The sequence below is a fragment of the Gopherus flavomarginatus genome, chromosome 7 (genome assembly GCF_025201925.1).
Source record: "Gopherus flavomarginatus isolate rGopFla2 chromosome 7, rGopFla2.mat.asm, whole genome shotgun sequence".
Taxonomy (NCBI): domain Eukaryota; kingdom Metazoa; phylum Chordata; order Testudines; family Testudinidae; genus Gopherus; species Gopherus flavomarginatus.
Window position 1 is genome coordinate 15970626 of NC_066623.1, and position 14863 is coordinate 15985488.

Here is a 14863-nt window from a genome sequence, read left to right on the forward strand (position 1 = left end):
CCACTCCACACCCATTGTTGGCACCACTCAGTCTGATATTTCAGCTTCCATAAAGACCTCTGCCCTCTGACTTGTTCAGGGTGGTGTGGAGCGGACCTCTACAGCATATAGGGGATATAAGGCCTCTCTGCATGGCTGCTCCCCTCAGGCAACTCACAGTAGGGCTAATTTGAGGCATAGAGGGCTTTGTGCTGGCTCTTCATGCCAAGAGTGAAATTTGCCCTAAATCCTTCAGCAGTTCCTTTTTGAAGATTAGCCTGTTTGTTTCCTTGACCATCACAAAAGTTCCTTGGGGACTGTGTTGATTCAGGTGTGATTTTTAAATAACCCTTTCTGCTTGCTTTATTCTCATCTGAAACGGTAAACTTGCCTGCTGTGGCACATCTACCAGTGTGCTTTGGGAATGGGGGCTGTGACAGACTGTCTAGAGGTTGAAGAGAGCTGGTAACATGACACTGCTCTGGGATGGTCCTTGTTATTGTAATAAATAAGAATAATGTGCCAGAGGAGTGCTGCCTTTTTATAAGTGTCTCTTTCTTATTAAGTAAAGCAGCTTGTGTAATATGTAGCTGTATATTAAACAATATTTGTTTAAAAGGAATACCCCCTACCCCAAGTGTTTTATTCTTGAAGTAAAAAAAAATCCTTTTTGTGAAAATAAAGCAGGTCAAGAAAGCAAAGGCTTTTAGTGGGGAAAGGAATGAAAAATTGTAAAGCTATATCTTTGTGAAAATATCAAACCAATTTCTGTCCAAGCAAACGTGTCGTGCGTGCAGCCTGTGACTAGAAAAAATTGCAGGCAGATGCCCAAGGGAAACCAATAAAAAAAATTGAAAAAATGGCTCTGAAGACCAAAAGCAAAGAGATTCAGAGTTAAGGTCATCACTTTATCCTTAATCCTTTTGTGCCAGGACTCAGATCCTGCAAATATGACATCTAGTGAGATAACTGTCTCCATTGTACAGTGCTTAGGCACTACAGGTGTCTCATACAGAAGATCTAAGTGCCATTTCCTGAGATAATAAGAAAATGAAGTGAGAGAGACTGGCAGCCTTAACTGCGAATTTGATTTCAACCTTAGTATCTAGTTTTTCTAATTTATTCTTCTTCTGATTTAAACTTTAAAAAAATGAAAAATCAAGTTAATAATCTACGACTGACAACATAATGAAATTGGATTCTATAATTATATCAGCACCAAGGACACTTTTCATTTAACAGGAAGCAGTTTTCCTAGTAACAGATTTTCAAGTCTGAGGATTCCTCATACCCACAAGAACTTAACTTCAGCATCACTGCTGTTTTGTTATATCATCCAACCTTGAAGTATAGCTAGCAGGGGTTACTACTGCAAGCCTGGCCTTTTGCTTCCAAAATTGTCACAGGCTCTTAGACAGCAGATGGGTGAGGGAGAATCTAAAGAACTGTCATTCAGCAGTGTCTCACTAATACCTCTCCTGAGATCAGCTAGTAGGGAGTGTTGAACTGTCTTGTATACATCTTGGTCACAGTGGAGCAGTTTTTAATAATTGGGATTTGTAACTTGTGCTTCTCTGACAGTAAGGGTATGTCTGTGCTTATGGCGGTGTGTTGAGTACACATACTGCATGCCTCCCTAGAACAGGTATAAATTTAGCAGTGTAGATGTTGAGGCAGTGCTTAGGCAAGAAGAGTAAAGATACACCAGAACCTTAAGGTATATATGCCATATGGCCCTTTACACTCCCAAGAAATGCCTCCCTGTCTGCACTGCTATTTTAAGCAGTGTAGTATCCCACTGCCAGAGCCTTTCATTGTCCTGTGTGTGTATGGATGCAGCCTGCTTTTCACTGTGGTTTGTGGATACACATATTCTACATGCTGCCTCCAGTAGAAGACCATAGACAAGGCCATAGAGGCCACAGTCTGGCTACCACTGAGATCAGTGGGAGCAGGATTGAGCCCAGAAAGTATCAAGTGTTATAATTTCTGTTTCTTTTTTAGTTCTCAACCTATTTCCCTGGTTATTTTGATGGTCAGTACTGGCTCTGGTGGGTTTTCCTTGTATTAGGTAAGTCCTTATAACATTTGAAGTTATGCAAAAAGTGACTTTTGGAGACAAGTGTTGTATTCGTTACCAGATGTTTAAAGGTGTATGGCCAAAATATTATCTTTCTAAAATGATTTTATTCTGGTAGTGAATGTCTTCAAGATTTGTGTGTGTATATTTAAATTCTTCTACTGTCATCAAAAAATTAAGGAGCAAAAGCATACACATCCTCGCACCAAAAAAGAGTAAGAAAATCAGAGAGCAGCACTTCCTCACACTGACAGTAGCTGCTAGGAGTTGAATCGCTGGACTATGTCACTCAAGTGATTAAAATGCAAGTAGACTGTGATTTGTTCTAAATCCTATACTGAGTCTCAGGGTACGTCTACACTACTGGATAATTCCGATTTTACATAAACCATTTTTATAAAACAGATTGTGTAAAGTCGAGTGCATGCTGCCACACTAAGCACATTAATTCGGTGGTGTGCGTCCATGGTCCAAGGCTAGCGTCGATTTCTGGAGCGTTGCACTGTGGGTAACTATTCCGTAGCTATCCCATAGTTCCCACAGTCTCCTCCGCCCCTTAAAATTCTGGATTGAGAGCCCAGTGGCTGATTGGGCAAAAATCATTGTCGCGGGTGGTTCTGGGTAAATGTCGTCACTCATTCCTTCCTCCGGGAAAGCAATGGCAGACAATCATTTCGCGCCCTTGTTCCCTGGATTGCCCTGGCAGACGCCATAGCACGGCAACCATGGAGCCCATTCAGCTTTTTTTTTTTTTTTTTACAGTCACCGTATGTGTACTGGATGTCTTGGACAGAGGCGATACTCCAGCGCTACACAGCAGCATTCATTTGCTTTTGCATGATAGCAGAGATGGTTACCAGTCATTCTGTACCGTCTGCTGCCAGTGTAATTTGGCAATGAGATGACGATTATCTGTCCTTCTGTGCTATCTGTTGCTATCATGGGTGCCCCTGGCTGAGATCGGCCAGGGGCGCAAAAGCAAAACTGGGAATGACTCCCCGAGCCAATCCCTCCTTTATGGTTTCTAAAAATAGAGTCAGTCCTGCCTAAAATATGGGGCAAGTGTACTAGAGAACCAGTGTATCAGAGAGCACAGCCGCTCCGTGTCAGATCCCGCAGAAATGATGAGCTACATGCCATTCACGAGGAGTGCCCCTGCAACAACCCCACCCGTTGCTTCCCTCCTCCCCCAGCCTTCCTGGGCTACCGTGGCAGTGTCCCCCCCATTTGTGTCATGAAGTTATAAAGAATGCAGGAATAACAAACAGTGACTTGTTAGTGAGATAAAATGAGGGAGAGGCAGCCTCCCGGTGCTATGACAGCCCAGGCAGTACAGAATCTTTTCTTTACACAGGAAAGTCTGGGGGCTGATGGAGCTCAGCTCCCAGTTGCTATAATGAGGACGGTTACCAGCCGTTCTGTTCCATCTACTGGGAATGACCAGGAATCATTCCTATTTTTACCCAGGCGCCCCTGATGCCAGCCAGGGGTATTCAGCAGTTATCAAGCACGGGCTGATGGTGACGACGGATAGCAGTCATATTGTACCGTCTGCCACCGGGGAGTGGAGAAGAGCAGATACTGCTCTTCACTGCTGCAGCATCGCGCCTACCACCAGCATTCAGTAGACATAGGGTGATACTGAAAAAAGTCAAGAAATGATTTCTTTCCCTTTTCTTTCACGTGGTGGGGGGAGGGAGTAAATTGACGAGCTATACCCTGAACCACGATGGACAATGTGTTTGAACCTACAGGCACTGGGAGCTCAGCCAAGAATGCAAATACTTTTCGGAGACTGCTGGGGACTGTGGGATAGCTAGAGTCCTCAGTACCCCCTCCCTCCCTCCATGAGCGTCCATTTGAGTCTCTGGCTTCCCGTTACGCTTGTCACGCAGCACTGTGTAGCCTGTAGATTTTTTTTTCAAACACTTTGGCATTTCTTCTTCTGTAACAGAGCTCTGATAGAACAGATTTGTTTCCCCATACAGCGATCAGATCCAGTATCTCCCGTATGGTCCATGCTGGAGCTCTTTTTGGATTTGGGACTGCATTGCCACCCGTGCTGATCAGAGCTCCACGCTGAGCAAACAGGAAATGAAAATCACATTTTCGCGGGGCTTTTCCTGTTTACCTGGCCACTGCATCCGAGTTGAGATTGCTGTCCAGAGCGGTCACAGTGGTGCACTGTGGATACCGCCCGGAGGCCAATACCGTCGATTTGCGGCCACACTAACCCTAATCCGATACGGTAATACCGATTTTAGCGCTACTCCTCTAGTCGGGGAGGAGTACAGAAACCGATTTAAAGAGCCCTTTATATCGATATAAAGGGCGTCGTAGTGTGGACAGGTACAGCGTTAAATCGGTTTAACGCTGCTAAAATCAGTTTAATCGTGTAGTGTAGACCAGGCCTCAGACACTCCTGGGACCATCATGAGGACTGGTGGGCCCTTTGGGAAATTAATTACCCAGAAAATATGTAGATCAACTTTGCTGCACCAAAACACCAGTTACATGGGTACCAAGTAATGCTTAACTTTGTAGTATTAATCTGTAATGCATGTCACTATTTCAAATATACCTCCTGGAGCTGTAGCCAGCTGATACTCTGCAAGTCTGTTCTTTGACTCTGTGGCTAATATTTAGCTGTAAATCTACCTATGTGGAAGAATAAAAGTGATAGTACAGTGAAACTGGTACAAAAGACCACCTTTCTAAGGCAACTTGTTGCCTGAAAAGACCACCTCAAAGTCTTCCCCAGACATATTCAGTACAATTCTGCTGCATCTTTTTGCAGTTGATTTTTGTTGGTTCCTAGAGTGTTGCCTATGACACATTTTTACCTAATTGAAGAATCTTGGTATGTTCTGAGTTGCTTGTACTAAGTAAAGGAATTCTGCCATCAAATGGCGACTTAATTTGTAGCACACAAAGGAGGTAAAATAATATTATTTAGTACTTAGATAGCATTTTCCATCTGATGCTCTCAAAAACTGGAAGAAGTATTGATGAACTAAGCCTCCTGCAGTGAAAGGAGAAAAAATAATTGTAATAACATGAGAAGTGTGTAGTGTGGAACCAGAAACCTTATTGTTGTTTTTGTCATGTTGGGAAAATGAGTAATATTTTTAATATATATATATATTTTCCCTTTAATCTTCTACTGAAATCTGCCTCAAAAGTAATTCAATTCAGAAACTTACTGGGTCTGTTCTTTCAATGGTGCATAAGGTAAATAAGATAAATCTCTTGTATCACAGTTTTCAACTTTCCATTTCAACGACTTTGTTCTGGAGCTTGATCCTGCAAACTCCGTACTCAAGCGAGAGAACCCTTTAAAAGTGGTGTATTTGGAGACTGGGGCTTCTAATTTGTAATATTTTAATAAAATGCCTTTATTTTCTATAAGGTTAAATATAGAATAAAGTATCACAACTAAATATATATTAGTAATAATAATCTCTTTTCTATAACACTCTTAATCTAGAGATCTCAAATCATATGTATAAGAGATATATAATACACATATAAATGCACAAAATAAGTAGCAACATGACGACAGAGAATTAGGTTTCTGGTTCCACAATGCACACTTCTGATTTTACTACTATTATTTTTTTCTCCTTTCACTGCAGAAGGCTTAGTTTATCAATACTTACACAGTTTTTGAGAGCATCAGACGGAAAGTGCTACCTCAGTACTAAAAAATATTTTTACCTCCTTTATGTGCAACAAATTAAATCGCCACTAGATGGCGGAATTCCTTTACTTAGTATGGGGGTTCTCAAACTTCATTGCACCGTGACCCCCTTCTGACAACAAAAATTACTTCATGACCCCAGGAGTGGGGGCTGAAGACTGAGCCCACCCAAGCCCCACTGCCTGGGAGGGCGGGGACACACACGCAAGACGTAGCCTGAGCCCCACTGCTCTGGACCAATGGTCAAAGCTGAAGCTCAAGGGCTTCAGATCCTAGTCAGGGAGCCTGCAACCTGAGCTGTGCTGTCCAGGGCCAAAGCCCTGGGCAGTGGGCCTCGAGCTTCAGCTCCGGGCCCCAGCAAGTCTAAGCCAGCCCTGGCAACCCCATTTAAAGGGGGTCATGACCCACTTAGGGGTCCCGACCCACAGTTTGAGAATTGCTAACCTAGTACAAGCAACTCAGAACATGCCAGGATTCTTAATTTAGATAAAATGTGTTGTAGGAAGCACTCCAGGAACCAGCAAAAATCAACTGTAAAAAGATTGCAGCAGAATTGTACTGAATATGTCAGATAAAATGGTACTGGATTTTTAGTGACATAATCATAAATTTCCAAGAAACATGACTAAATTTCATAAAACTATTCCTCATTTATTTTAGTTACTACCTTTTCTATATTGACTTGATCACTAAAGCATTCATTCTGATCAGCAATTTAGATTTCTTTAGCTGACTTCTAGGTTTGTAGGACTAACTTCTTGCTAATTAGGTTTACCCTTAAAATAAACTTTCTTGTTGTTCATTAATATGTAAATCCAAAGCTTTAATATCGTAGTCCAGAAACAAGTCTATATTCAGTTAAATGCCACAAGTGCTAAGAATCAGAGGCCTTCTCTGTAAGACGTTCTGAGATGGACTGTCCTTTCCTAAGTAGAGAAGAAAACATTGGAAATTATATAGATTTTGTTTCTTAAGTGAACAAATGTTTTTTCCCTCCTTAGGCTTTCTGCTGTTTCTCAGAGGATTTATCAATTATGCAAAGGTTCGGAAGATGCCGGATACATTTTCCACTCTGCCCAGGACCAGAGTTCTCTTTATTTACTAAAGGTAAATCTTATACACTTTTGAGGGTTTTTTTTGCTGGTTTTTGTTTTTGTTTTACTTTACTGGGCAATTTCTTTAGGCTGGGTCTGCTCTGCCATAATTTCACAGGCCAAAGCCAGTGGCTGATATTTTATTTCCTGGGCTGCCAGCTACTGTACATACTTCTTAGTCCAGCTTCCCTATGACAGCGCAGCAGGAGTTTAATTTGAAGTATCAGGTATCTGTTCCAGAATTTGATGAAGGAAATTTTAGATGCTTTAGATTCCAAGATTGCTTGGTATACTTGTGCACTCTGGAGGATGTAATTCTTAAGAACTAATAATGCGCTTGAAACATGTGGCATACCTTCAACATGAGTTAGGGTCACAGACCAAGTGTGAGCAAAGGCATATAGCAGTGTCTTTGGCTTAAGTCCCAGAACCAGCACTTCATCTGGGTTTTCTGTATTACTCATTCTCTGCCAAGTTCTGGGAGAAACTCTGAAAGCCACTCCAACATGCCTTTAACTAATTGTGGTACCTGAATAATGTTAGGGATTTTTTTTTTTTTTATCTAAAATCCACCCACTTTTGTGCTGCACATTAACATGTTTTGTTCTTGTCCTTTGCTGAAATCTCGGGTGGGACCTTGATGGAGGCTTAAGTAGTTGAACTTGCTTAGTACATTTCCTTCATACAATAGATAATGGCTAGCATTAACCTTCTTTTTCTTGAGGCAGAAAAAAAATCCCTGTAAGTAAGAAGTTGCTTCCCAGATGATGAGTGCTCCAATAATCTAGTTTTCCCCAGGACAGAGCTAAAGCAGTTGCAGCCAGGGCAGTAGTAGAAAAACAAAACTTTAAATCAGGTGTCATTAAATTGTTTGGCCCTCAAAGCCAAGGCTTTGTTTTCCTGTTCCATTGTCTCTTCACTGGGCCAGGAACCACACACATTGCAAATGGTTTTGCTTTATTAAACTGAACCTGAAAACGCTATAAAAAGAAATTGCTATATGATGGGTTGGTTGGTTGGGTTTTCTGCTGCTTAGGGTTAGTGGTAACCTCTGAACCCCTCTTAAATTCTCATTGTTAGTGTTTGTACAGCCACGTATTTAATACTTGAATACTAAAGCTAATTCTGATCCCAGCAGCTGGTATTCTGGTCTTCTTACATAAGAACAGCCGTACCGGGTCAGACCAAAGGTCCATCTAGCCCAGTATCCTGTCTAGCGACAGTGGCCAATGCCAGGTGCCTCAGAGGGAATGAACCTAACAGGCAATGATCAAGTGATCTCTCTCCTGCCATCCATCTCCATCTCCATCCTCTGACAAACAGAGGCTAGGGACACCATTCCTTACCTATCCTGGCTGATAGCCATTTATGGACTTAGCCACCATGAATTTATCCAGTTCCCTTTTAAACATTGTTATAGTCCCAGCCTTCACAACCTCCTCGGGTAAGGAGTTCCACAAGTTGACTGTGCGCTGTGTGAAGAAGAACTTCTTTTTATTTGTTTTAAACCTGTTACCTATTAATTTCATTTGGTGACCCCTAGTTCTTGTATTATGGGAATAAGTAAATAACTTTTCCTTATCCACTTTCTCCACATCACTCATGATTTTATGTACCTCTGTCATATCCCCCCTTAGTCTCCTCTTTTCCAAGCTGAACAGTCCTAGCCTCTTTAATCTTTCCTCATATGGGACCCTCTCCAAACTTCTTCAAGTGACTTGACTCTTCATTTCTTATAGGAGTTGCTTGGTTCCTGGTAGCATAGACCTTGAAGCCTATGTTTTGAAATGCAAGTAGTCATTTTTGTGCTATCATTTTTGGGTGCCCAACCTGAGACACATTAAAGGGGCTTGTCTTTCAAGTCTGGGTCCTCGGCACATTCTAAATCAGGCCTCTTTAAGATATCTCAAGTTGGGCATCCAGAAACACTAGGCACTATGAAAATTTAGGCCTTGATGTTTTTACATGCCCTAAACTTCACTCTGTTGGATTCTTTGGATAAACCTATAATGTGAAATGTTGAGAAGCACCTCAAAACACTTGTGGTATCACTATAGCATCCTTCCTCAAATCAGATTCCTCTTTTACTTTTTCTGGTGCCAGTGAAGGGAAGCTGCTATTTCATTACCTACCTTTTCACAATTTAAAAAACTTAATAAATAATTTTTAGATATATAATTATGAAAGTTAGAGGATATTAGAGGTTAACATTAAATTCATACATTTGGTTCTAGTGTCTAAAACAAGTACTACATGGTGATGTTCTCATTCTCCTGATTCTTTAACGCAAACGTTTTGAGAAGAGTAGTCTTAACTTATTCCATATTTGTATCTAGAAAAAGGTATATATTGTAAGAACATCTGTATTGCCGTATATTAATTGTAGCTAGTCACCAAAAGTCTGGTTTGTTTCGCTAAGAAAGGAATTGAGATCGTATATACTAAAAGGAGATTCTTTGGGATAGATGTTATGGAGGCTGAGAACAAGACCATAATTAATAGTGAAGATTAGGTATGTAAGTTAAAATTTTAATTGGCAGAACCAGATCTGAGTATTGCTTGCTCTTTACAAGGAGGGTGGGAATTTGATTCATGTGAAAGTGTTGTCTGTTGGAACTGTTCCTATGTACAGTAGCTTGTTTTCACTGTGTTTGGCTTATTTGTCTTCATAGCATAGAGAACATAATTTAAAAAAAATTATATGAAGGGGCCTAGAGTCCTTATCAGAATGGTTATGACCTTTTACTCCTCTTTGACTGAGACATCTCATGTATGGCAAAGCTTGTGCTTGCTGTGGAGAAGAGTCAAATTTATAAAGTTACCCATAAATATTATCTAATTATAGTAGCTGTGCCAGAGTGGACTACCGTTGTGTAATCAACACAGACTATTCAGTTCTGACAAGCATGTGTATGTTATATATACTGAAATGTGAGTTCTCTTTGACAGTCCTTTCGGATTCTTTGTCTTGTTCAAATTGAATATAATTGTATGTGAGGTGCACATTTGACTACAGAGAAGACAAAAAGTTTTATTAAAGGATTTTGTGACCCTAAAATGTTGGATTTTCAGGCCTGTGTTAAATCACATCTGTTTAATTTATTTAGATTTAAAACAAACTATGCGAAGAGCTGTAGGTACCCTGAAAGTCTTCTAACAGCATAATAATGATCACCCAGCAACAACAACAGAAATCCTATCTGGATATACACAAAGCAACAAAAAAGTTCTTTCTCCCCTCTTCATTCTCCCCATAGCCTCAGGAATATACCCCCGTCCTTCTCTACAAATGCTGTTTTAAAGATGAAATAGAGGCCAATTTGTCCATAGCAATAATACCAAAGACTGACTTGTGTAAGCCAACTATTTGGACTGCCTTGCATATGTCTAAAAAACATTATAGCACATATTTGATCAGTTCCCATGCAGCTGCTGTAGCTGCACATATCTCACTGGGGTTTCTACATCTGCTGTGCCTCTATATAGTCTGTGTAGGTGCTTTGTAGGAACAAAACACCAGCTCTTCCTGTTGTGCTTGTGTCGCTTTCTTCTCCTCCTGAGGGAGCTGAAGTAGACATCATTAAAATAAGACCTTTCACTTGTTTTCTTTTAAAAATGAATACGAGAATAAATAGCTGGGAAAAATGCTGACCGCTGAAAAAACAAAAATATTACTTCCAATTAGCATTTGCTTGCTAGTGCATTCCACCCACATCATAACACCATGGATGAGAGCCAGACATGCTGAGCTTAATAAAGAGGGGATATTATAAAAAACACGATTTGTAGTAATATTGAAGGTGGACAGAATCACTACCTATGTATTGGGAACCTTGTGAAGAAGTTTGGGTTGCATTTTCTCTGTTTACTATTTCCTTAAAAAACAGTTCCTTTTATTAGAATTAGATCATTTAAATTTGGTGATGGAATCCAGCATGTCATAACCTTCTCCAAATACACCTGTACTGATTGACCTTGCGAGGACAGGGAATGAGGAGAGGGTAAAAGATTCCAAAGCATGGCTCAGGCTTCCGGAAGAGGCCCAAGGATCATTGCTTGTGAGTGGCTTGTGAACTTGGAGTGGGGATTTTCTGAGGATACTGCTTTTAGTTAACTTGAATTACAAGCCAGTGTGTATCACTTTTAAAAAAAAAATAAATGAACAGAGCTGTTCTTGGATAAAATCCCATCCGCCGTGAGTGAGTGACAGAAGTGAATAGAACACTCTGGAACCTGTCACTGTTGGGATGGTGATTGCTGGTTTTAGTTTTCTGAGGGACTGGGGAGGGTGCTTTGTGCAAGCCAAAAGTAGTTAACAGTAAAATGAACCTGGCTGAAAGCTTGGCATATGCTATTTAAATACTGTGTTCTAATGGGTCATGTTACCTATCATTGCTGAAAATCTTCCTGGTATACGACTGCATGCAGTTGGCACGGCAAATCAGTATCCAAGTAGAAGATATAAACTACACTGTAGGTGTACTAGTTTCATACTTTATCCTTGGTGCAAAAACATCCCAGTCAGAGTAATCAGGACAGAGAGTTTAGGAGGTTTGGCTTCTCCAATATCCCATATGTTTGCTAGCATGTAGCCATATTAGGGGCACAAACAAATCAAACCAAACATGGAGTCAGAGTTTGCTCTGCCATTATTCAAATACAGGTTAACTCCAATGTCTTGAGTGACATTATTATGGATTTACACCAGCATAATCAAGAGCAGAATCTGGCCCATTGTCTTCCTTTTTCTGTTGCTTTATGTTCTAAAGGGGTTTGAACTCTGAAATTGTCAAATAGGCAGAAAACTACTGTGTAATTGTGCCATCGCTATAATCTTGTAACGGTGCTCAGATGCATGTCATATGTCTTCCGACATCCTGCACTCTTTGTGAACTACATCCTTCTCTTAACCAAAATAACAATCTAACTATAGTTTCAATATTCAATATCCTTCTCTGACAGATGTTTTCTGGCAAATGTCTTCCTGCGTTAATGAATTCTCCCTCAAGAAGTAACAGGACACCTGCAGGAAGTGAATCAAGACTCTGAACACAGAAGAAAAATAATCACCTGCTTTAAAATAAATAAATAAATAAATAAAAGTACTGTTGATAAAGAGAAGCATTTCTTTCTATTTGTTTCTAGGTGTAAAATTTTAATAGTTAATGCAGAATTCTGTAATCATTGAATCATTAGTGGGCTAATGTTTGAAAAAGCTATTGCAGTCAAGTCTGTGATGTACTAATAATGCCTTATATAGTATTTGTAGTATAGCATGAGCTATGCCCCTGTAGCCAGTAGGGGGCAGTCTTGTTTTATTTCATTCTCCATCTTAAAAATGATTTTGGAATCCAATATTTTAGTGTAAAATATGTATAATGCTGGCTATTTTGAAGGGGTGTTCTCAAAAGTTTAGAAGACTGTATTGTTATGACTACATTTTTGCACATATCTATCTGCTGTTAAATCTAAAACTGTGCTGTCTCTATACCTGGAAGTAAAATCAGTGTGCACAATAGATTTTTTAAGGCATAATTGGGGCGAAAGTATTATTTTGAAGGTGGCACCAGTATTGGTTTTTTTTATAGTCTCTTCTAAATCTTGCAGTATATTTTACTTTCATACTGCATACTTTTTGGACTATATAGGGACTTCTGCAATATGTACTGGTAGCATAAAGCTCAAAGATCATAACACAACTTTGTATAAAAAAATTTGACCTTGCAAAAGAGAGGTCAGGTTTTTTTTTGTTGGCTTTGGGACTTTTGAGATGATCCCTAACATACCTGTAATTCTTGCTTTTATAATTTGTGTTAGCAAAAACTATGATGCATTATAAGTGTAGATTTAATGTGCACTTTCGTGCTTTCTGCCAAGTGGTAATTCACTTTGGAGTTTTACTGTGTTAAAACTGTAAATATAGCAGAACATTAATAAATGTCACTTATGTAGCAAATTTTTGCTGTAGATAAGTGTTTAATTTAGAAAATGAACTTTATTGGAATCTGGATATCAGCTGTCAATACCATCTATTTAATGTCTTGCAAACCAGTGTGGTACAAATGGAACTTTATTTTCTGCTAGAAGAAAGTTTTCTACATATCTAATTCCTGAAATTCAAGGTCTTTCTCCTTTTATATAAACAGTTTATCAAGTCCTTCAGGCAATGTCCAAATACTAGCTATCCTGGCAGTTTCAAAACAAGTGGTTATATGAACAATTTTAAATTGTTTTTGTTAGTCTAGAATGTATAACTCTGTTTGTCAAATGATTTATTCATAGTCTTCGTGATTATACAGTTGTAACAAATAAGCAGTTGAGCTTACAAAGATCTGTGCAGATTACACAGAGGCTTCTTTTTTAAATAGGAATAGGTGTACACATTTGCAGCAGGAAGAATTAAGTTTACCTGGCAAAGTAATATCTGCAGCATTAGAGAACTCTAATTCACATTTGCCCAAACTTGGTAGATTAGCCTTGTGTTTATTCTCGTGGCATTTGGGCCTTATTTGGTCTTGTATATTCAGAGAACTGGAATATTTTGCATTCCTGTTTCCGTTCATTTGGTGGCCAAAGACTTGTCAAATGCCCATAGTGTTCAATTACTTGTTTAAGATATTGGTTCTAGTTTAAGGAATCATTTAATGGGGGGGGGATGTATAGGCATGTGGGGGGAATATTCTGTAAAAATGGGTAAATGGTTGGGCTTGAAGAATCTATTATTAAATGGAGTTCTACATTGGCTTCTCTAAATTCCAAGTTCAAATAATTATTTTGGAGTTAAGAAGCAAATCTTATGGCAGTTAAACCATTTTATACCACATAGGTGGTGCTTATAGTTGTGTGATAAATTAAATTTATTACACACCTTTGGCCTCTTCCCTTGCCCATTAGTTCATCACCCTAGGACTCCCAATATTCTAAATTCTTGAGCAAGTTTAAATAGCAGACTTGTTTTTTTATATCAACCTTGCATAAAAATATATTTTTCCTTGAAAGTAGACTATCTTCCTCCCCCCCCACCCCCCAAACAAAAGGATAGTGGCTTGAAGCCTAAGTTGAGTGTTCACTTCTGCCCCAGTGACAGTTAAGTGTCCACTATCTCATACCATGGCCTATGCAGAATACATGATGGTGAGGCTTTTTGTCACATATTTGGGATGACATATATAGCTCACTCAGTGATGCAGCCATCCTAAACTCATGCCTATAAGAGCTTTATGCCACACCACTGTGTTTTCCTTTTGTCTTTTTATTTAGATAAAATTGTATTCTGATCGAGGTCTTAGGTTCAGTCATGTTAATCTTGCTAACTCTATACATATAACTCCCATTAAATGGAAGTAACATGCACAGAAATGCAAGAGGAACAGGTTCTAAGTATGTGGTAGGGCGAGAGGTGGCTTGTGAGGGAGAGAAAATGCTGCAGAGGTCTATACTTCTCCCTTAGAATGACCCAGTAAGGGTTCACTTTGGTAATTTAAAAGATGGAGTAACAGACACCAAAGGAGAATTTACTTCTGGGAATCTTCAGCACAGATGAGGATCTTCAGCACAGATGAGGAAAGAGATTGACCCTATAGTGAACTACTTTGGGTTTAAAAATCTCTCAATTTCCATATAAGAAATGTCAAGCTGCTTTGGGTCCTTTAGTTAGCTATGTGTGGAATAAGAGATCTAGGAGACTCTGGGCTTGTCTGCATACACCAAATTATAGCACTTTAACTATACTGGTATAAAGAAGTACAACCCCCTAATGTGGATGCAGTTATAGTGATACCAAGGTGCTTTATACTGGTATAACTATTCCTGTATGGGAAGAGGAATAGGCTATACTTCTATGAGCTACCTTTATATCAGCATAACTGTCCACACTAGAGGTTGTTATAGCTATTTCAGTTAAAAAATAAATCACACCTCTAACCAAAATTATAAAAAGATCAGTTGTAAGCACTTAGGGGATAATAGGGTGATACATTGCCAGCTTGGATTTGTCAAGAACAAATAATG

The 14863-nt window shown here is 39.5% G+C and overlaps 1 protein-coding gene across 1 annotated transcript in view; it reads left to right on the top strand.

The window, feature by feature from the left end:
• NDFIP1 (Nedd4 family interacting protein 1) overlaps nt 1-12809 on the top strand; it is a 39271-nt gene extending 26462 nt beyond the window's left edge. The window contains exons 6-8 of the mRNA XM_050962851.1: nt 1984-2050; nt 6761-6866; nt 11816-12809. Of these exons, the coding sequence (XP_050818808.1) occupies nt 1984-2050; nt 6761-6864 (171 nt within the window). The 3' untranslated portion in view covers nt 6865-6866; nt 11816-12809. The remainder of the gene's footprint in view (nt 1-1983; nt 2051-6760; nt 6867-11815) is intronic.
• The last annotated feature ends 2054 nt before the right edge of the window (nt 12810-14863 follow it).